General features: G+C 41.7%; 1 protein-coding gene across 4 annotated transcripts in view; it reads right to left on the bottom strand.

Annotated features, from left to right (window-relative positions):
* The window catches only part of LOC115135025 (attractin-like protein 1), a 326923-nt gene that overhangs the window by 135939 nt on the left and 167655 nt on the right, over positions 1–23329 (bottom strand). For all 4 annotated transcript variants that reach the window (XM_029669218.2, XM_029669216.2, XM_029669215.2 and 1 more), the window contains one exon: positions 4228–4289. In XM_029669218.2, the coding sequence (XP_029525078.1) occupies positions 4228–4289 (62 nt within the window). The remainder of the gene's footprint in view (positions 1–4227; positions 4290–23329) is intronic.

Below are 23329 nucleotides of genomic sequence, written 5' to 3'. Positions count from 1 at the left end.
AGTGTGCTGTTGGGGGTACTGGAGGACTGGAGTTGGGAAACACAGACATAAGCTGCTAAAATATCTATAGCAGGGACATCAAATCACATTTTATAGGTCACATACACATATTTAGCAGATGTTTTTGCGGATGTACTGAAATGCTTGTGTCCTATTTCCAACAGTACAGTAATATCTACAAATCTAGAAGTAAAATAATGGAAGAAATCAGAAGTATAGAAATATTAGGACGAGTAATGTCAGAGTCCAGGAGTATAAATATACAGTGCCGTGAAAAATATTTTTTCCCTTTCTGATTTTCTCTATTTTTGCATATTTGAATCAAATGAAATTTTACTAGTCACATGCGGCGAATACAACAGGTGTGTAGACCTTACAGTAAAATGCTTGATTACAAGCCCTAACCAAGAGTGCAGTTTAAAAAATATGAATAAGAAATAAAAGGAACAAGTAATTAAAGAGCAGCAGTAAAATAACAACAGCAAGACTATATACAGGGGGTACCGGTACAGAGTCAATGTGCGGGGGCAACGGTTAGTCGAGGTAATTGAGGTAATATGTACATGTACGTAGAGTTATTAAAGTGACTATGCATAGATAATAACAGAGAGTAGCAGCGTCGTAAAAGGAGGGGGCAATGCAAATAGTCTGGAATGTTATGAGATCTTCAACCAAAACCTCATATTAGATCAAGAGAACCTGAATTTACTTACACCCAATTCCTCTGTGTAAAAAAGTAAATCCCCCTTAAACTCAATAACTGGCCGTGCCAACTTTAACTGCAATGACTGCAACCAAATGCTTCCTGTAGTTGTTGAACAGTCTCTAACATCGCTGTGGAGGAATTCTGGTCCACTCTTGCATGCAGAACTGCTTAAACTCAGCGACATTTGTGGGTTTTCAAACATGAACTGCTCGTTTCAAGTCCTGCCACAACATCTCAATTGGGATTAGGTCTGGACTTTGAATATGCTATTTCAAAACGTCAAATGTGTTGCTTTTTAGCCATTTTCATGTAGAGTTGATTGTGTGTTTTGGATCACTGTTTTGCTGCATGACTCAGCTGCACTTCAGCTTCAGCTCACAGATAGACGGCCTGACGTTCTCCTGTAGAATTCTCTGATACAGAGTAGAATTCATGCTTCCTTCTATTAAGGCAAGTCGTCCAGGTCCTGAGGCAGCCAAGCATCCCCAAACCACTACCACCACCGTGCTTGACCTTTGGTATGAGGTTCTTACTGTGTAATGCAGTGTTTGGTTTTTGCCAGGCATAATGGGACCCAGCATTGAATAGTCCTTACCATGGGTTCTTCCTAATTGAGTTTTGGCCTATAGGAAGGGAGGAGAAGAATGGAGGCTTGATCTGGCAGAGGACGGCCTTGTAGCCGTCCTGAAAGGGAGAATAGCAATGGTCGAGGGTTTTTGATGCCCGAGATGCCTTAGATTTGCTTATTAAAGTCCCCAGCTACAATAAACGTGCCATCAGGATAATATCCAGTGTAGTTCCTTGAGAGCCATCTTGGTGTCGGCTTGAGGGTGAATATACACGGTTGTGATGATGACCAAAGATAATTCTCTCGGGAGGTAATGGGGATCGGCATTTGATTGTGAGGTATTCTAGGTCGGGTGAACAAAAAGACTTGAGTTCCTGTATGTTACCACAATCACACCATGAGTGGTTAATCATGAAACATACACCTCCGCCTTTCTTTTTCCCCGGAGAGTTCTTTATTCCTGTCATCTCAGGTGTCTATTTTGAAAGGGCCCTCTCAGACAACAGCTACTTTATCTGGCTGAAATCACTCAGTTCAGCAATGCCATGGCAACATATCAATCACAGTGGCAGGGAGGCAGGATGGGAAGGCACTGTGGCATAGTCACACACACAAACACAGCACCAGACACCCAAGGAGTCAGACAGATGGGCAGACTAGGTGTACTGTACAGTAAAGATAATTGCAGAAATATATATAGCTTGCCAGACACACATAGTCACACAAACAGGTGAACATATACTAAGAGAGAAACAGAAGACAGATGCTACAAGAGAGGCATGTAGAGGGGCCAAACAAACACGGCCAAATGAGCAAACAGCTGAACTGTTGTTAGAGTACCTGAAACCAGAGGATGACTGGTAAAATCTAGGATTGCATACTGTCCTAACTCAGGATTGGAGCAAGAGAACAAAGCACTGAGAGTATTTAACTCTGACGGAATAGATCTCACTTTCCCTCCCCTCCTTTCATTTCCCTCCCCTCCTTTCTGCTGTCTCTCGACCCCTCTCTCCCTCCCTCGTCCCCCCATTTCTCTCTCTCGCTCTCTGTGGTGCCAGCTCCATCATGTCAGTGGGCTGTACCCTCAGCCTGTAGGGCTCTCCTCACACACTGAGGCACCGCAGCTCTGCCGCCCTGCCACTTCAGTTTTTATACACATCAATGGAGCACAGCCAACCCACACACAGGCGCGCACACAGGCGCGCGCACACACACACACACACACACACACACACACACACACACCGAGGCAAGTAGACACAAACATGCAATGGACCTTGCACCCTCACATGCATAACCTACATTTACATAGACACATTCACAACCATGTTAACTTAGCCACCCCCTCTGACACATTAACTATTTTTTCCCTTTGCCTAAAGCCTCTTATCAAAAATCACTGAAGCTGGAGTCTTATATCTCCCTCTCTAACTTTAAGCATCAGCTGTCAGAGCAGCTTACCGACCACTGTACCTGTACACAGCCCATCTGTAAATAGCACACCCCTCTACCTCATCCCCATATTGTTATTTATCCTCTTGCTCTTTTGCATCCCAGTATCTACTTGCACATCATCTGCACATCTATCACTCCAGTGTTGATGCTAAATTGTAATTATTTTGGCTTTATGGCCTATTTATTGCCTTTACCTCCCTAACCTTCTACATTTGCACACACTGTACAAAGATTTTTTTATTGTGTTATTGACTGTACGTTTGTTTATCCCATGTGTAACTCTGTGTTGTTTTTGTCGCACTGCTTTGCTTTTTTTGGCCAGGTCGTAGTTGTAAATGATAACTTGTTCTCAACTGGCCTCCCTGGTTAAATAAAGGTGAACTACAAAATAAATAAAAAATCTACTGAGGCAACACAGGGAGGCCCATATACTGCTTCTACTACCAATTGGAAGCATCACACAGGACCCATGATGCACAGGGGAGGTTCTACTTAGTGTGATATAATTATAACTGCACTTGATCACTGCAGTAAATGTAACATGGCATGATAAGAGTAGAGGACAAACACAGAGAGTGACAATATATCTAGAAATCAGCTGTTGCGAAGTGAAAAGTGCATGCTTCGAAAGGCGGTTGCTAAAGATGACAGTTAGTGAGAAGGAAGACCGTGTGCGTGCCAATACGAAACCTGACACAGTGGAAGAAGCTCTTGGAGCAACTTGACTGAACCACAAACTGGTTCTGAATGATGACATCTGGGTATGGTGGCCTAAAAGGTTACCCAAGTCTGGCTCAGGACATAACTCACTCACACAACACACCGTCTGCTCATTCAGTGAAACTGTTTGACTGGCAGAAGTTAGCCTGGAGACAGCAGACAATTAGATGTTAGATCTTGAGCAGTTTTCTACAGCAGGAAAATAATCCTGCAGCGGCAGGAAATATGAATTATTATGTGGATTATAATGAATGGACATGTTTGTAGGGGTTGACACATTTTTCTTTAAATTGTAAATCAAATCAAGTCAAATTTCAAAGTTTGCATTTATACTACACATTCGCAATTCTCAGCAACTAAAGAGTGATCAAATTAAGATCCTACATCTTGTGGTCTGTTCCTTTCCACCCACTCATTAGATATATACTATCCACAGGTAAGATTATGTGGGTGGTGCAAAATGACTCTCTCACACATGGAACACAAATCCTCCAGAACTTTTCTGCTGTTGTCTATTTTATTAAGCACAAAGGGATTTACCATGGAAAGTGTCCCCATCACATCTAAATCAGTGGTTGTCAATCCTGGTCCTGGGGACACAAAGGGGGGCACATGTTTGTTTTCGCCCTAGCACTACATACCTGATTCAAATCATCAAAGCCTGATGAGGAGTTGTTGATTTGAATCAGGTGTGTAGTGCTAGGGCAAAAACAAACATGTGCCCCCCTTTGGGTCCCCAGGACCAGGGTTGAGAACCACTGATCTAAATGGTACGTACCTGAAAAAGGTGACGAAAAACTGCACCAGGTCCATGATGCTGTTGTGCTGGGAGAAGGCGATCTATGGGAGGAAGGACAGAGAAAGGAAGTATGTGAGAAGGATAGGAAAGACATTGAAGATGTTACATACAGTGGACAGACTGATAATACCTTTATGAAACATATGTTGTTGACAAGAACACAGAAGTAGACAGAGTTTCCGTTAGAATAATTCAAGACAGTAGTTCATGTAAGAGCACTACACTGCAAAGGAGTTCAAGAGGTCAAATGATCATCGAAACATCAATAAAAATAATGTGTAGAAGATTTTAACGGGGGCTGAAATTCCTGATTTAACCTTCATTTCAATTTTCCTCATTAGGAAATGTGACCGAACGAGATTTGGGTCTTGGAGACGTGCTTAATGTGGGTGTCTCTTGAGTTTGTGTTCTAACGTGGGAAGCATTTGTACTTTCACACTGCCAAAACAGTACACACAGTTGGTCACTCACCCATCTAGATAACTTGAAACATTCTAACCAAGTCTTGTGTCTGGAAGTTACCCGAACTAGCTAGCAAGCTAGCCAACTTCTTTCACCAATTAGCTTCAACCGGCCGGTGTGTGACTGTAGGAAAATTGGTTTGACTTTGAATAGCCCATCTCTGGGGCTAGATAGGACTGTCAATTCATTGCACAATGTAAATGGGACAATATTTTCATGTTGCACACATTTTAGTCATCTTATATTAAATGCTTTCAATATTTGTATATGCATTTCTACTATTTATATTTGGTTTGAGGTTTTTAGGTCATTGAAATTTGGCACTATTGACATATATTAAAATATTGTCCCATGTACATTGTGTAATTTACTCATGGTCCCCAAATAGTCCCATAGGGATACTGAATATCAAACCTAATTGACCATGGGTATTACGATCGGGTTGAGTGCAGCTGCGCTCCGAATTGATGAATACTTCGGTGCTGCCAGTTGTGGGTAGGATTTAAATAAACCCAACCCAAGGAAAACTGTTACAGTACCCTTCATTCCGTGACATAGCATTTTTTCCTCATTATTTTGAAAATCTCAGTTTTAGACGAGACTGACTGAATTTTTTCCCCTATTTACACTTTGTAGTCAATTTTGACAGTAGAATACATGTTTGACTAATATCGATGTCGCATAGGTCGTTTTCTACCAGATAAGTTGTTTTCCCCACTCAGGTAATACCTCCCATCCTTTCTGAGAGTTAACGTCGTACTGTTGTCTATAATGCCAGGGGGGTTTTCAGTTGTAATCATGTACCCATTCGTTTGAACTCCACTCTTAGATCTGCTATTGTTAGATCAAAAGAGAAGCCCACTGTGTTCTGCTCACCCAGTTCTTTTAGTTCCATAAACTTGAACAGCTTGGGCTGTTGCGTGATAGCAACCAAAGCCCATGTACGTTTAAAAAAAAAAAAAATTAAATGCCTTCCTAACCATCTTAAATAAACATGCCCCATTCAAGAAATTTAGAACCAGGAACAGATATAGCCCTTGGTTCTCCCCAGACCTGACTGCCCTTAACCAACACAAAAACATCCTATGGCGTTCTGCATTAGCATCGAACAGCCCCCGTCATATGCAGCTGTTCAGGGAAGCTAGAAACCATTATACACAGGCAGTTAGAAAAGCCAAGGCTAGCTTTTTCAAGCAGAAATTTGCTTCCTGCAACACTAACTCAAAAAAGTTCTGGGACACTGTAAAGTCCATGGAGAATAAGAACACCTCCTCCCAGCTGCCACTGCACTGAAGATCGGAAACACTGTCACCACTCATAAATCCACCATAATTGAGAATTTCAACAAGCATTTTTCTACGGCTGGCCATGCTTTCCACCTGGCTACTCCTACCCCAGTCAACAGCACTGCACCCCCAACAGCAACTCGCCCAAGCCTCCCCCATTTCTCCTTCTCCCAAATCCGTTCAGCTGATGTTCTGAAAGAGCTGCAAAATCTGGACCATTACAAATCAGCCGGGCTAGACAATCTGGACCCTTTCTTTCTAAAATTATCTGCCGAAATTGTTGCCACCCCTATTACTAGCCTGTTCAACCTCTCTTTCGTGTCGTCTGAGATTCCCAAAGATTGGAAAGCAGCTGCGGTCATCCCCCTCTTCAAAGGGGGGGACACTCTTGACCCAAACTGCTACAGACCTATATCTATCCTACCATGCCTTTCTAAGGTCTTCGAAAGCCAAGTCAACAAACAGATTACCGACCAATTCGAATCTCACCATACCTTCTCTGCTATGCAATCTGGTTTCAGAGCTGGTCATGGGTGCACCTCAGCCACGCTCAAAGATCTTAACTGCCATCGATAAGAAACATTACTGTGCAGCCGTATTCATTGATCTGGCCAAGGCTTTCGACTCTGTCAATCACCACATCCTCATCGGCAGACTCGACAGCCTTGGTTTCTCAAATGATTGCCTCGCCTGGTTCACCAACTACTTCTCTGATAGAGTTCAGCGTGTCAAATCGGAGGGTCTGCTGTCCGGACCTCTGGCAGTCTCTATGGGGGTGCCACAGGGTTCAATTCTTGGACTGACTCTCTTCTCTGTATACATCAATGAGGTCGCTCTTGCTGCTGGTGAGTCTCTGATCCACCTCTACGCAGACGACACCATTCTGTATACTTCTGGCCCTTCTTTGGACACTGTGTTAAAAACCCTCCAGGAAAGCTTCAATGCCATTACAACTCTCCTTCCGTGGCCTCCAATTGCTCTTAAATACAAGTAAACCCACTGGCTCCATGTCATCTACAAGACCCTGCTAGGTAAAGTCCCCCCTTATCTCAGCTCGCTGGTCACCATAGCATCTCCCACCTGTAGCACACGCTCCAGCAGGTATATCTCTCTAGTCACCCCCAAAACCAATTCTTTCTTTGGCCGCCTCTCCTTCCAGTTCTCTGCTGCCAATGACTGGAACGAACTACAAAAATCTCTGAAACTGGAAACACTTATCTCCCTCACTAGCTTTAAGCACCAACTGTCAGAGCAGCTCACAGATTACTGCACCTGTACATAGCCCACCTATAATTTAGCCCAAACAACTACCTCTTTCCCAACTGTATTTCATTTATTTATTTATTTTGCTCCTTTGCACCCCATTATTTTTATTTCTACTTTGCACATTCTTCCATTGCAAAACTACCATTCCAGTGTTTTACTTGCTATATTGTATTTACTTTGCCACCATGGCCTTTTTTGCCTTTACCTCCCTTCTCACCTCATTTGCTCACATTGTATATATACTTGTTTATACTGTATTATTGACTGTATGTTTGTTTTACTCCATGTGTAACTCTGTGTCGTTGTATCTGTCGAACTGCTTTGCTTTATCTTGGCCAGGTCGCAATTGTAAATGAGAACTTGTTCTCAACTTGCCTACCTGGTAAAAATAAAATAAAAAATAAAAAATCTGTTTATAACATTCCATCATTGGTTATTCTGAGAGTTCCTCATATTGGCATTGGCTGCGGCCTCAAGCCCTATGGTGCTAACCTTGGAAAAGTAATTACAATTTGTACTCCATCCCATTTTACTAATAGGGATAGACCATGTTGTTTCAGTTCTATGCAATCTTATATCCGTACCAACTATATCAATATCAACCATCAGACAGGGCCTGCAACAGCCTATTGAACACAGCTTGTTTGAGTTGGAGTTTCCATGTGACTTTAAAAATCGTAAAAACTTGGGTTGATATATGTGAACATCAGGCGCTTACTTCCTAAACTGGATTACAGTACATCTTCATCTGGGCTATGCAGATGAATCCGGACATTATGGTATTGACTGAAACTTGGATCTCCGGGGACACTCTGGACTCGGATATTAATACGGAGGGTTATAATGTGTACAAACCTGACAGACCAAGTAGAGGTGGTGGAGTGGCCATTTGTTTTATAAAAAAGAATTGGTCTCTTTACTGAAATCCATTTCCCTTGTCTTTTTTGGGGCCTAGTATCTTAAGCCTTTGTCTGGGGAAAAATGTATCTATAACTGTTACTGGGGTCTAAGGTCCTCCAACTGTCTACCGTCCTCCCTTGAGGAGTTAACTAGTTTGTCTTCTTTTACTAAATCAGAAGTTAATATCCTGGGGGACCTAGATTATGATTGGAAATGCAGGCTTCAGACAACCTAAAAGACATGTGTAATGATCTAAACCTAACCCAGCTGGTTACTAAGCCTACATGGCCCAACCCTAAATATTCTTCAAAGTCAACTTTGATTGATCTTATCCTAACAAATACACCAAGACATTAGTGACCATTGCCCAGTTGTTTGTGTTAGAAATGTGGGAATAATTGTATTTATATATATTTTTTAATCAGCCTCGTGTCATCACAATGAGGAACTTTAAAAACTTCAGTTAACAGGCATTTAAAAAAACATTTTTTAACATGATCTTTATTTTTGTGACCTTAATTGCATTTCAGCTATGGCAGCTATCCCTGAACATGATTTAGCTTTAAGCCTTTTTAGAAATGTCTTCAATACTATTGTAGTTAATCATGCTCCCTTAAAAAAATGAAGGGTTAAAGGTCGATTGAATGCCTGGTACACTCCGGAATTATCAGAAGTCATTCATAAAAGAGATAATGCTTGTGTCAAGGCCAGGAACACAGGCTTAGGACCGGACTGGTAAGCTTTTAAGCAACTGAGGTATCATTGTGTAAGACAAATCAGAAAGGCTAAATCTGATTATTATGTAACTGCTCTATCGGATTGTAATGGGAACCCGACAAAATTCTGGAAAACTGTAAATCCCTGAAGGATTCTACTTCCTCTTCTTTGCCACAACAAATTAATTCAGACACTGGCCTCATTACAGAAAAAAAAATGCATTGATGCATTTAAATCACCACTTAATTTCAGCGGAGTATCTTTTTGAAATATCTTTTAAACTCATTCACAATGATATAGGACTGGATGCTGATAGGGGAAACTTGCTGAATGATCCGAGAAATTATACTCAAAGCTTTTCTTTTAGGCCATTTACAGAAAAAAAAAAAAATCCACAGGCACCGAACTATTGCGTCCTGGTCTGCTTAAGTGTGCAGGGCCAATTATTGTTGGCTCAAAAACCCACATTTTCTATTGACATTTTTTATCAGGAAATATTCAAAAATAATGGAAATCAGCTCGTGCCACCACTCCATAAGAGAGGGAATAGTAGTGATCTTAATCATCATTGCTCCATTTCAAGGCTTCCTTGTCTAGCTAAGATTCATGAATCATTGGTAAATGTACAACTTTGCTCTTTTTATCTGAGAAATGTATTTAGAATGTAAACCAATCAGGGTTTAGGCCTGGGTGTAGCACTATTACAGCAACCACTTAGTTGATCTTGTCAATACTTTAGACATTAAAATGAAATGTGCTGAGTTGTTCGCTGCTGTGTTTGTGGACCTGTAAAAAGCTTTTGATACTGTTGATCAGGCTATTGTTACTGTTGATCAGGCTATTGATACTGTTGACGGTGCTATTTCATTGAACAAGTTGTCCTCGATAGACCTGAGCTCTGATTCCTGTTCAAGGTTTCATGATTATCGTAGTGACAGAACTTATGCCATCGTGATTGATCAGAATTTCTTGAAGTGGATAAAGCTGTACCACAGGGGTCGATTTTGGGACCTTTTCTCTTCACTATTTACATAAACACCACTGGTCAATCTGTTAAAAAAATGTCAACTTAATCTTTATGCAGATTATACTTTATATAAAGTGCATTCGGAAAGTATTCATACCCCTAGACGTTTTCCACAGACCCCTTCCCATTTTCTGCATTTTGTAACGTTACAGCCTTATTCTAAAATGTATTAAATAGTTTCCCCCCCCTCATCAATCTACACACAATACCCCATAATGAAAAAGAAAAAAACGGTTTAGACATTTTCGCAAATTTACAAAAAATAAATAAATTCTATCACATTAACATGAGTATTCAGACCCTTTACTCAGTACTTTGTTGAAGCACCTTTGGTAGCGATTACAGCCACGTGTCTTCTTGGGTATAACGCCACAAGCTTGGCACGCCTGTATTTAGGGAGTTTCTCCCATTCTTCTCTGCAGATTCTATCAAGCTGTCAGGTTGGATGGGGAGAGTCGTTGCACAGCTATTTTCAAGTCTCTCCTCGATCCTGACGAGTCACCCAGTTCCTGCCGCTGAAAAACAATCCCACAGTGTGATGCTTCCAACAACATGCTTTACTGTAGGGATGGTGCCATGTTTCCAGACGTGACACTTGGCATTCAGGCCAAAGAGTATGATCTCGGATTCATCAGAACAGAGAATCTTGTTTGTAATGGTCTGAGAGTCCTTTAGGAGCCTTTTAGTAAAATCCAAGCTGGCTGTCATGTACCTTTTATTGAGGAGTGGCTTCCATCTGGCCACTCTACCATAAAGGCCTGATTGCTGGAGTGCTGCAAAAGGTTCTCCCATCTCCACAGAAGAACAATTGCTCAGTTTGGCCAGGCGGCCAGGTCTAGGAAGAGTCTTGGTGGTTCCAAACTTCTTCCATTTAAGAATGGAGGCCACTGTGTACTTGGGGACCTCCAACGCTACAGGATTTCTTTGGTACCCTACCCCAGATCTCTGCCTCGACACGATCCTGTTTCAGAGCTTTACGGACAATTCCTTCGACCTCATGTCTTGGGTTTCTGCTCTGACATGCACCGTCAACTGTGGGACCTTATATAGACAGGTGTGTGCCTTTGCAAATCATGTTCAATAAATTGAATTTACCTCAAGTGGACTCCAATCAAGTTCTAGAAATCTTGAGGATGATCAATGTAAACAGGATGCACCTGAGCTAAATTTAGAGTCTCATTGAAGGGAGAAGGTCTGAATACTTATGTAAATATGGTATTTCAGGTTTATATTTTGCAAACATTTCTCAAAACCTGTTTTCACTTTGTCATTATGGGCCATTGTGTGTAAAGTTATGGGGGGGGATCCATTTTAGAATAAGGCTGTAAATGTAGCAAAATGTAGAAAAGGGGAAGGGGTCTGAATATGATTATATATCTACTACCGTTCAAAAGTTTGGAGTCACACAGAAATGTCCTTTTTTTAAAAAAGAAAAGCACATTTCTTGTCCATTAAAAGAACATCAAAATTGTTCAGAAATACAGTGTAGACATTGTTAATGTTGTAAATGACTATTGTAGCTGGAAACTATCTACATAGGCGTACAGAGGCCCATTATCAGCAACCATCACTCCTGTGTTCCAATGACATGTTGTGTTAGCTACTCCAAGTGTATCATTTTAATAGACTAGTTGAGTATCTGGAGCATCAGCATTTGTGGGTTCGATTACAGGCTCAAAATGGCCAGAAACAAAGACCTGGCCAGAAATGACCAGAAACTTAACTTTTAACAAAGCAAACCTGTTAATTGAAATGCATTCCAGGTGACTACCTCATGAAGCTGGTTGAGAGAATGCCAAGAGTCTGCAAAGCTGTCATTAAGGCGGCTACTTTGAAGAATCTCAAATATATTTTGATTTATTTAACACTGTTTTGGTTACTACATGATTCCATATGCGCTATTTCATAGTTTTGATGTCTTCACTATTATTCTACAATGTAGAAATAGTAAAAATAAAGAAACACCCAGGAATGAGTAGGTGTATCCAAACTTTTGACTGGTACTGTATATTATCTTCCTTCCCTGCTAATCAGGGCCTGTTCCAGTCAAGGGACACCAGGTGAGTGGGCTCTCTGGACATTACTCAATCATAGTAATGCTTTACCTAAGGCTAGTGGTTGCTATGAACCGTTACATAAGGGGACTACCTTTTCTCTGTGATGCAAACGGCTTTAGCTGCAGCACCATAGGTTCTCTCCCATTACAAGATCAGTATTGTAGTTTCATGACTAAATTTACCACCCACATTTTTCACTACTGTGATTTTCTCATGTTTTAGCTCATGCCAGCGGACATTGAATGGCATGTTAATATGTTGGCATGTAACCCATTTCTCCACAATGTGTTGCTTTATGTTGTTTATCAGTGGCCTGCTTAACCAAGTTTACCTGGACTAAGTGGAAGAAATCCTGTCTGGTACATACAATGGCAGTAAACACACAGACTAAACTAGAAGGATAAGCATGTGCATTGCTTTCTCTCTGTGGTTTTAGGCTGGATTTTTGTACAAGCACTTTGTGATGACTGTGGAGTTAAAAAGGGCTTTGTAAATACATTTGATTAATTGATTGACTAAGTCCCCCCTGCTCCCCCACCACAAGCAAAACTAAGTTCACAAACTAACTCAAAAACACCTGTCATTTACTGTATACAGAACCACCCTCTATGATTTTTTGACTTGGCATCAGTCCCAATGATCAACCATTTTTCCCCCCTTCTCGCCATGACTACAACTGTTCAGTGTTGGGCCACACTGAGCCTGCTGTGATTACAAAGCTACTGCCTTCAGCCACGACTCCTCAAAAGGGTCCGTGTCTATGCTGAAGTCGTTCATAGAAATGGGATTATTTTGCAGGCATAAAATTGATTTCCATTCTTTTCATCAAGCCAAGAGCAGAAATCCACCTAATAGAAGGGCCATGAGTTGGTTCATTTTGAATGTCCTCCTCACTTTGAACAGAGGGGAAATGTATGCTGTTCCACAGAGGACTATGTTTCTGGTAGGTTATTCTAGTTCCTATACATTAAAGATGAGTCATGACATAACGATGTATGCACTTTACTGGTCAAACACCTGGCCATGTCTGAAAAATACCTCTGAGGTACATTGGCAGCTGAAGGGTTTCCATGATTTACTGGCCTGTACGTTTCTAGTGAAATTGCCTCCCAATGAAAAACATTAAGAAAGGGTGATTTTCATCCAGAGGGACACGCCATTAAGAGTGATCTCACATTGTAGCCTTGGTCTGCCGTCAATGCACTCTGCCCTCAAGTACACCCGGCTGACGCACGGTGGCGAGGATGGCCATTCAACTTACGACAGCCGCAGTCGGGAAAGCAACAACAATCGATAAGCAGTGCGGGTCCTGTTCTGCAGGAGACGTACAGCGGTAGCGTCATCGCCAGGTCTCGGTGGCGCTGGAACTCGAGCAAATTGTCCATATCACTGCTTCTGACATAAGCTGCTCACATGGACAAAATCCCTTCATCATAAAAAAGAGCACTCACTCGTTTTTATCTCAGCACTCACTCGTTTTTATCTCAGCACTCACTCGTTTTTATCTCAGCACTCACTCGTTTTTATCTCAGCACTCACTCGTTTTTATCTCAGCACTCACTCGTTTTTATCTCAGCACTCACTCGTTTTTATCTCAGCACTCACTCGTTTTTATCTCAGCACTCACTCGTTTTTATCTCAGCACTCACTCGTTTTTATCTCAGCACTCACTTGTGGAATTTTACTCTTACAAAACCATTTGCATTTTACTATGTTTCATTAAGAAGCTCTTTGAGGAAAAGGAAGTGATGTTAACTTGCTAGTCTGAGCCCTTTCAGCAGGCCTGCAGATTTTTTACAGGGTCGAGATAGCCCATTTGATGGTGTATGGTAGATCAGTTTAAATATGTAAATGTCCAATATTTTAATTATGTTCCGTTGATACGGGGTTTCTTCTACCCTACCATAACTAAAAAGGTACATGGATATTATAAATAGCAGGCCAACTGCATTAATAATAAATAGAGGACAGTCAACAGATCACATAAGATGATGAAGGCAGAGGGGAATTCTTCCACACAAACACTCAGTCCCATCCCACAGGCCTCTGTTCCAGCTCCACTCCCTCTCTACTAGAATCTAATTGGTTGGTGATCAGAGGTTAAGAATGTACTGAGTGACAGTGCCCTCTAAAGCTGAATAGTAACCTCTTTGAGTTGCTATGGGTGAGACCAAACCAAGAGAGAGGGAAGAGACAGTCACAAGCCTCTGAAGTCAATGATAAAGTCTCCAAGGCCCAGAGGCCCACATTAAAGTAACTGTCAAGTGTTTCCAGAAATATGACCTACAATTAATTACAATATGAGTTAAATAGTTTTCCTTCAAAAAAATTGTAAGTAAGTTAAAAAGCAGCTTTTCTGTGTTGTAATGGTGTGGGCGAACCCCAACAACAGAATGGTAAGGGAGTATACTAGTCATTAAAAATATTCATACGAGTAGACCGCTGATTGGCCAGCTTATCCTCTTCAGGAGTATGACATCATACTCTCTGAGGTGGGGCGTTTAAGTGTTTATTCTACAATTTGTGCTTTGGCCACCAATACAGGTATCGGACGAGTCAACAACATTATTTGATTATGAGTTAACAGAATATTAACTTTTACACATCCCAAGAACGTCCCAAAAATGTCCTCGGGGACGTCCCCAGGACAAACCTCCAGGGGTCCATGACGCAACGTTCCAAGAACTTCAAAAAAAGGTCCTCAGGGATGTCCCCGGGACGAGCCAAGAACCAGACAAAACCTCCAGGGGACCATGACACAACATCCTCTGGGACGTCTTCGGGACAAACTGGGAACTAGACAAAATCTCCAGGGGACCTTGATGCAATGTCCCAAGTAACGTTCAGGGGACTATGACACAACGTCCCAAGAATGTTCAGGGGACCTTCAGGGAACCATGACACAATGTTCAAAAAATGTCCCTGGAACAGACAGAGAACAATTAAAAGGTCCCCCAGAAAAAGTTCCCTTGGGACCATCATGCGACATGACTAGTAAGGACTAGTCAAACAAAAGCCCTGAGAAAGTCCCCAAGTCCTGGGAACATACAGGGAGCTAGACAAATGTCCCCCAGAGAACATTCACGCGATATTGTTAGAATGTTCTCAGAAAGTCAGTGGGATAACGTCACGTCGAAACCTTCAAAGAACCTATTGGGAACGTCGCCGAATGTCCTCAGGACATCCCCGGTTTGCTGGGTTGTGTACAATTGACCAATAAAGTGATCTTAATCTTGTATTGTATCTAAATATTGAATAAAGTCACAAAGTCATATAGAGAGACATTCTATTTGACCACTTTTTTTCCTATCTGCTTTCTTTCCCAGTTTTTCTATCGGTCATACATGTTATGAGACAATCTGGAGTCAATTGGTCTAAACGGTAACATCCTGAAATGCCTGATAATGATCATGTAAAATGTAGTGTTCGAGTTAATGTCTGCCTAACAGATTGGTTCCCCGTTGACATGTAAAACAGGGTTGCATTTTATCACCTATTCTGTTCTCAATGTATATTCACGATCTGACTCTGGTCCTGGAAAAAAAGAATCGGTTAACAATGAATGAGGGTCTGTTCTTTTCTATGCAGATGACAATGTGTTGATCTCTGAAATGAAAGATGACCTTGAATAAATGTTAAATGTTGTTTTTCCTGGTGTCAACAATGGAAACGGAATATCAATGTAGACTAAACCAAGGTAGTACACTATAGGAACTCAGCAGGGCCTAGAACTCTTTATTTTTTCTTCTTCTGTTGTCCTGCCACGTTAGATGTCGTCAGTGAGTCCAAGTATTGGGGGTTGATTATTAATGAACTTTTTTGATTACAATATGTGTCTTAAGAACATAGCTAACCATGCAAATCGTGCCCTTGGTGCCATTGTTACCAAGTTTAAAGCCATTGGTGGCCTACCTTTAAAAATGTTTCACTAAACTTTGATTCATTGGTGCTATCAATTATTATTTATGCTGCAGTGGTATGGGGGAACAGAAATTATACTAGTATTAATGCTGCTTTTAACAGTGCCTGCAGATTTGACCTGGGTGTGGGTAAATACACGCCAAATGCTGCTATTCAGGGAGATATGGGCTGGAAAAGGCTGGTATCACCAGTGGCGTTGGATTCTAAAGAAAAATGGCAGAGATTTTGCAGCACGTCAAATGAACGTCCATGTAAACGTTTGTTTTTTGCGTTTGTGATGTTACAACTGCAAATAAAAATGTTATATATAGTACCATGTCAATGCCTTTTTTAACCTCATCCATATGACTCACTGATACAAACAGACAGTAATCTAGAAAAGACCGGAATGCTTTTCAATCAGCACTTTTAGAGAGCAATGAACTAAAGTGGTACCAACTGATAAACAAACCTGAAAGTAACAAACTGTGCACCCACTGCCTTTTTAAAATGACCTTTTGGCACAGAATCCCCTGTACTGTTTTCAAGCAGTATCTTTTGCAAAATGCAGACGTAAACACTCCCCTAGATAAACGTGTATGTTATTTTTGTAACGATGAAACATTGACACATTGAAACCGACGCTCATGCTTTACTGTGGGTTATACAATGAAATTTGGGATATTTTTTGTCACCTGTCCAGACAAAATTTAAATTAACAGTCTTCATGAAAATAATACATTCCGTGACATTATAATAATAGGTAACAATAATGTTAATGCCTGTGCCAAAGCCGGCCACCTTGTCCTCCAACGGAGACGTAAATGTCCTTTCTTTTCTACTCTACTCTACTCTGTTTTGAGTTTATGCATATGTGTGTGTGTGTGTGTGTGTGTGTGTGTGTGTGTGTGTGTGTGTGTGTGTGTGTGTTATTTTTGTATATGTATTTTGTATTGTTGTATCATTGTGGAGTGACACATAAATACTTTATTTTCTAACTAGACTCACTGCTTCTCCTTCTTCTCCCAATGTAATGGCAGCATCATTGATATTCAATAAAGCCTGTTGTGCGCTAACAACCATCACCAGAGGTTTGTGCATGTTCCGGTCTCTGGGAACGGACATGACTGCAGGGGGGGGGGTGTTGGAGGTTGAAAACAGGCCCAAATGGGTTCCTAGTACCAGGAAGAGTGCTATCCAGCAGTTCCACCCTGCAGGGTCCCTCAAAAACACTCTCCAAGGACAACATAGTCAGCAGTAGCTTTGGTCATAAGTGCAAACCAATGTATGGATACTTCTAATTATATCGAGTGCTGTGGATACTACTGTTTATATCGAGTGCAGTGGATACTACTGTTTATATCGAGTGCTGTGGATACTACTGTTTATATCGAGTGCGGTGGATACTACTGTTTATATCGAGTGCGGTGGACACTACTGTTTATATCGAGTGCTGTGGATACTACTGTTTATATCGAGTGCGGTGGATACTACTGTTTATATCGAGTGTGGTGGACACTACTGTTTATATCGAGTGTGGTGGACACTACTGTTTATATCGAGTGCTGTGGATACTACTGTTTATATCGAGTGCGGTGGATACTACTGTTTATATCGAGTGCGGTGGACACTACTGTTTATATCGAGTGCTGTGGATACTATTGTTTATATCGAGTGCTGTGGATACTACTGTTTATATCGAGTGCGGTGGACACTACTGTTTATATCGAGTGCGGTGGACACTACTGTTTATATCGAGTGCGGTGGACACTACTGTTTATATCGAGTGCGGTGGACACTACTGTTTATATCGAGTGCGGTGGACACTACTGTTTATATCGAGTGCGGTGGACACTACTGTTTATATCGAGTGTGGTGGACACTACTGTTTATATCGAGTGCGGTGGACACTACTGTTTATATCGAGTGCGGTGGACACTACTGTTTATATCGAGTGCGGTGGACACTACTGTTTATATCGAGTGCGGTGGACACTACTGTTTATATCGAGTGCGGTGGATACTACTGTTTATATCGAGTGCGGTGGACACTACTGTTTATATCGAGTGCTGTGGATACTACTGTTTATATCGAGTGCGATGGACACTACTGTTTATATCGAGTGTGGTGGACACTACTGTTTATATCGAGTGCGGTGGACACTACTGTTTATATCGAGTGCTGTGGATACTACTGTTTATATCGAGTGTGGTGGACACTACTGTTTATATCGAGTGTGGTGGACACTACTGTTTATATCGAGTGCGGTGGACACTACTGTTTATATCGAGTGCGGTGGATACTACTGTTTATATCGAGTGCTGTGGATACTACTGTTTATATCGAGTGCGGTGGACACTACTGTTTATATCGAGTGCGGTGGACACTACTGTTTATATCGAGTGCGGTGGACACTACTGTTTATATCGAGTGCGGTGGATACTACTGTTTATATCGAGTGCGGTAAAGAGATATACATTGGAATTATTGAGTGGAATACATTTTTGGGGGGTCTATGGTTGACTGTCCTTTATAGTTCATTTGTTTGTGTGTCTGTTCGATTTACAGTTAGACATTTCTCCTGCTAAAGTGAACAGTGTTTGAACAGTGTTTCCCAGAGACATCTGTCAACTGATTAATTTAACCAATTTCACCAATCAACTGATCAATTTCACCAATTTGGTTTTAGTTGAGAAAATAAGTGAAAAACAACTGTCATATTGTTCAGATTTAAGTGCCTGTTGCGACATCATTATAATTCCTCTGCATTGCGGTAGATATTAATGACCATGAGTCACTTGAACCCCCAATCAGCAGCCATGATATTATCTCCATTTCCCGTATCTTTAAACAGGCAGCACTTAACCTGGCCTCTCCTCTTACATCCATAGGAAAGAGGATCTCTATCATCAGATACAGATTGTGCTGTGTTGTATGTGCTGTTTCAATTTTCCTTTTATCCAATAAAGGACACTTTGTTACTACCTTCGTCGGATGGCGAGCGGCTACTAAGGTACACCGCACAGTGCCTGTCAGCAATTACATTATGAAAGGCATTCTATTTAATGATGTCCGCTGAAAGGGTAAATAAGTGACTCTGTGTTGGGAGAAAATCTAATCACGGACCAATCATGTGCCCAGAGTGGGGGAAACAACATGGCCGCCTCACTGAAACCCATTTAATCAGCCGAATTAGGCCCGGCCACGCAGGAGTCAGTGGGAAGAGGGGAATCGATGAGAAGGCAGGATTCATACAGCTTTTGTTTCTGCGTGGTGGCAGGCTGGCTGGGTAGGTGATGGATAGGGGCAGGCGTTCACACTCAAAGCCTTCATTAAACAGACAAACTGGATACACTCTGGAGGTGCAGGGGGAGTTCGAGGAAACACATGAGAAGTTCGGGGTATCAGTTTGCTGAGTATACTGAGCTCATCCTGACAGGTATATCGTCACTCACACCAAACTAATCATATAGAAAATTAGAGTAGTTCTGCCTCTAGTGGTGTGGGGGCTGTGCTTTGGCAAAGTGGGTGGGGTTATATCCTTCCTGTTTGGCCCTGTCCGGGGGTATCATCGGATGGGGCCACAGTGTCTCCTGACCCCTCCTGTCTCAGCCTCCAGTATTTATGCTGCAGTAGTTTATGTGTCGGGGGCTAGGGTCAGTTTGTTATATCTGGAGTACTTCTCCTGTCTTATCCGGTGTCCTGTGTGAATTTAAGTATGCTCTCTCTAATTCTCTCTTTCTTTCTCTCTCTCGGAGGACCTGAGCCGTAGGACCATACCTCAGGACTACCTGGCCTGATGACTCCTTGCTGTCCCCAGTCCATCTGGCCGTGCTGCTGCTCCAGTTTCAACTGTTCTGCCTGTGATTATTATTATTTGACCATGCTGGTCATTTATGAACATTTGAACATCTTGGCCATGTTCTGTTATAATCTCTACCCGGCACAGCCAGAAGAGGACTGGCCACCCCTCATAGCCTGGATCCTCTCTAGGTTTCTTCCTAGGTTTTGGCCTTTCTAGGGAGCTTTTCCTAGCCACCGTGCTTCTACACCTGCACTGCTTGCTGTTTGGGTTTTAGGCTGGGTTTCTGTACAGCACTTTGAGATATCAGCTGGTGTACGAAGGGCTATATAAATACATTTGATTTGATTTGATTCTGCTGAGAAATAAGAATTGGTCAAAGGGAACTCTTCTTCTGTTAATTAAAAAAAAGTTAAAACAGAAAATACAGAGCAATAAATGCAGGAAGGTAGCAGGTACAGTCCACCGTTCAAATGATAGAAGACAGATGACATGAATTTGTAGGACAGGCAATGAGAGAGAGAGAAACATGTCCCAATAAAATGTGACAAAGAATCTCATACTGCCTTGACTAGTAGAGTTATCATCTCCTGGGTCTACAAAGCCAACAAAAAAAAAACAGGGGAAAAAATGTGGTAAAGTGTGATGACATGGTAGAAAGAAACTGAGTCAAGAAGAAGGTGCGAAGTCACCGTGACAGATTCAATCAAAATCTGTTCTGCGAGGACAAACCATCAGCAGCGCTCACTCTGCCCTCCAACCAGCCCTCAGAGCAGGGGTGATGTCATTCAGCTACAGGGGGCATTCTCACACTAACAACAAGGGGGGAGGTGGGAATGGGCGTCCATCATCCATCCGGTGCAGTCTTTAACCCCCTAAGAGCAATGGGCCAGAAATACTTCCCGGTACAGCTCGGCAATACATCACAGAAATGGTGCGCTAATGTATCCCATGGAAACCACAGTGAATTGTCCTCATGACTGTACGCTAATTGGAATTATGAATAATAACATGTCATTTGTGAGGAGGTGGAGGACTAGAGCACGGCATGCAAACCGGAATGTGAAAACCATGCTTATTTACAAACACGTATCTATGTAACAAAAAAAAAATCTTATGAAACATGTCAATATACACCAATTATAAATATAACAAGTATAGCACACACCCACACATACACTGTATCCTAGCTGTCCCTCTTCCTCTAGATGTTCGTGGAAAAGTGACAGCACTACACAGACATCTGTCAAATGTAGGGGCTTCATATTCCTTGTGTTTAAGAGTGTTTAAGTAGGAGGATGTCTCTTTCAGATCTGATTAAGTTCTGTGAAGTGGATTGAAAAAGTATGCGAGAGTGAGAGAGACAGAGAGACATCGCTTAGTGGGGAATGTGTGACAAGCCCTCAGTCATTGTCACCACTGAGACGGTCCATTAGAGTCAGACAGTGAGACACGGCTCTCAGTCATTCAGGCAGTGTGTTGGACAGCTCAGAGGGTCATCTGGGATGGTGGTTGTGCTGAAAATCAGACCAAGACCGGGGGAAGGAGGAGGACCATCCTTACACCCAGTCTCAATGCCACAGTGAATAACATCATGTCAGGTACAAGAGCACGCGACTACACTGGCACTGTTAGCGAGGACTGAAATGGTCACGGTCAATCTAGGTATTCATATAGGAGAAGGGCGCCAGTGGGCTTGTTTACATGCAGACTACCATAACAATACATGTAGAAATCTGCGGAGGACAGTGAAGCAAAGTCATTTCAAATGGCTTCTAGAGATATAGACATGTCTAAGACACACATTGTATGTGGGGGAAGGTTTAAAGAGCCACTGAAAACACCGATTGGCACGTGTTTTTCTGTTGCTCATTAGAAAAGCGAGATTTCAGTCTTGGAGGTGTGTTTCCTGACCTATTACACTTCCTCAAAATAACCCGAATGAATCTAACATAACTCAAGAAATCTGTACTGAATTTTGACGTCTTTGACAAGGATCTTTTAGATGCGCAATTTTACATCTAACTAAGGTGTTTGGTGCAGTTTTTCTCAAGTTCAGAAATGCACAACGTGTTGTCTTATGTAAACAAAGTGGGAGCTGCTGGACAGGTCTGTTTCACTGTTTATACTATTGGATAGAGAGCTATCAACTCAGCTGTTCACCCCATGTTAGTGGGCAAATGGACATCATCAAATCAAAAACCCAACCTTCATTTACCCGTTGTGACGCACGGATATTCCAAACTCCGTTTCAGACGAGACTGACTTTATGAACAAAATGATCCTTTTGACACTATTTAGTCAATTTTGGCACTAGAATAACTGTGTTTGAATCGAAGCCACGTAAGCTGTTTTCAAAGGGAAATGTAGCATTTTAAAGGCAGTCGCTCTTTAAAATGTTTGTGTAAAATGCTGTTAGAAAACCAGGATCTAGGTTTCTTAGGTAGACCGCCTAACTAGGGCTGTTATGGTGACCGCATTACCGCTACACCGGCAGTCCCAAGTCAAATTACATGTGACCGCTGAGTCACGGTAACTAGGCTTCTCCAAAACTGCGCTCTGATTCCACTGATGGTCATTAGTAGGCCACTCAAGAACATTCAATATTGTCTTGGTAAGAAACTCCAGTGTATATTTGGCCTTGTGTTTTAGGTTATTGTCCTACTGAAAGGCAGACTGAACCAGGTTTTCCTCTAGGATTTTGCCTGTGCTTAGCTATATTCTGTTTATTTTTATCCTAAAAAACGACATAGTCCTTGCCGATGAAAAGGATACCCATAACATGATGCAGCCACCACCATGCTTGAAAATATGAAGAGTGCTACTCTGTGATGTGTTTGTGTTGGATTTGCCCCAAACATAACACTGTGTATTCAGGACAAAAAGTACATTTCTTTGCCACATTTGTTGTAGTTTTACTTTACTGCTTTGCTGCAAACAGGATGCATGTTTTGGAACAACATTTTTTCTGTACAGGCATCCTCCTTTTCACTGATTTAGGTTAATATTGTGGAGTAACAACAATGTTGTTGAACCATCCTCAGTTTTCTCCTATCACAGCCATTTAAAGTCAACATTGGCCTCATGGTGAAATCCCTGAGCGGTTTTCTTCCTCTCTGGCAACTGAGTTAGGAAGGACGCCTGTATCTCTGGGTCTATTGATACATCATCCAAAGTGTAATTAAAGGGATATTCAACATCCGTTTTGTTTTTTTACCCATCTACCCTTCTTTACGAGGCATTGGAAAACCTCCCTGGTCGTTGTGGTTGAATCTGTATATTAAATGCACTGCTCGACTGAGGGACCTTACAGATAATAGTTTGTGTGGGGTACAGAGATGAGGTAGTCATTCAAAAACCACGTTGAACACTATTATTGCACACAGAGCGAGTCCATAAAATGTATGTGACTTGTTAGGGCATTTTTACTCCTGAACTTATTTAAGCTACACACAACAAAGGGGTTGCATACTTATTGACACATTTTTTATTTAATTTGCTAACATTTCAAAAAAACATAATTCTACTTTGACATTATGGGGTATTGTGTGTAGGCCAGTGACACAAAATCCCAACTTAATCCATTTTAAATTCAGGCTATAAGACCATTTTTGGGTGAGAAAAGTCAAGGATTGTGAATACTTTCTGAAGGCACTGTATGTAA

This window comes from Oncorhynchus nerka, linkage group LG10 (genome assembly GCF_034236695.1).
Source record: "Oncorhynchus nerka isolate Pitt River linkage group LG10, Oner_Uvic_2.0, whole genome shotgun sequence".
NCBI lineage: Eukaryota > Metazoa > Chordata > Actinopteri > Salmoniformes > Salmonidae > Oncorhynchus > Oncorhynchus nerka.
The sequence above is the reverse complement of the archived record's forward strand: the minus strand, read 5'-3'. Positions and strand labels throughout refer to the sequence as shown.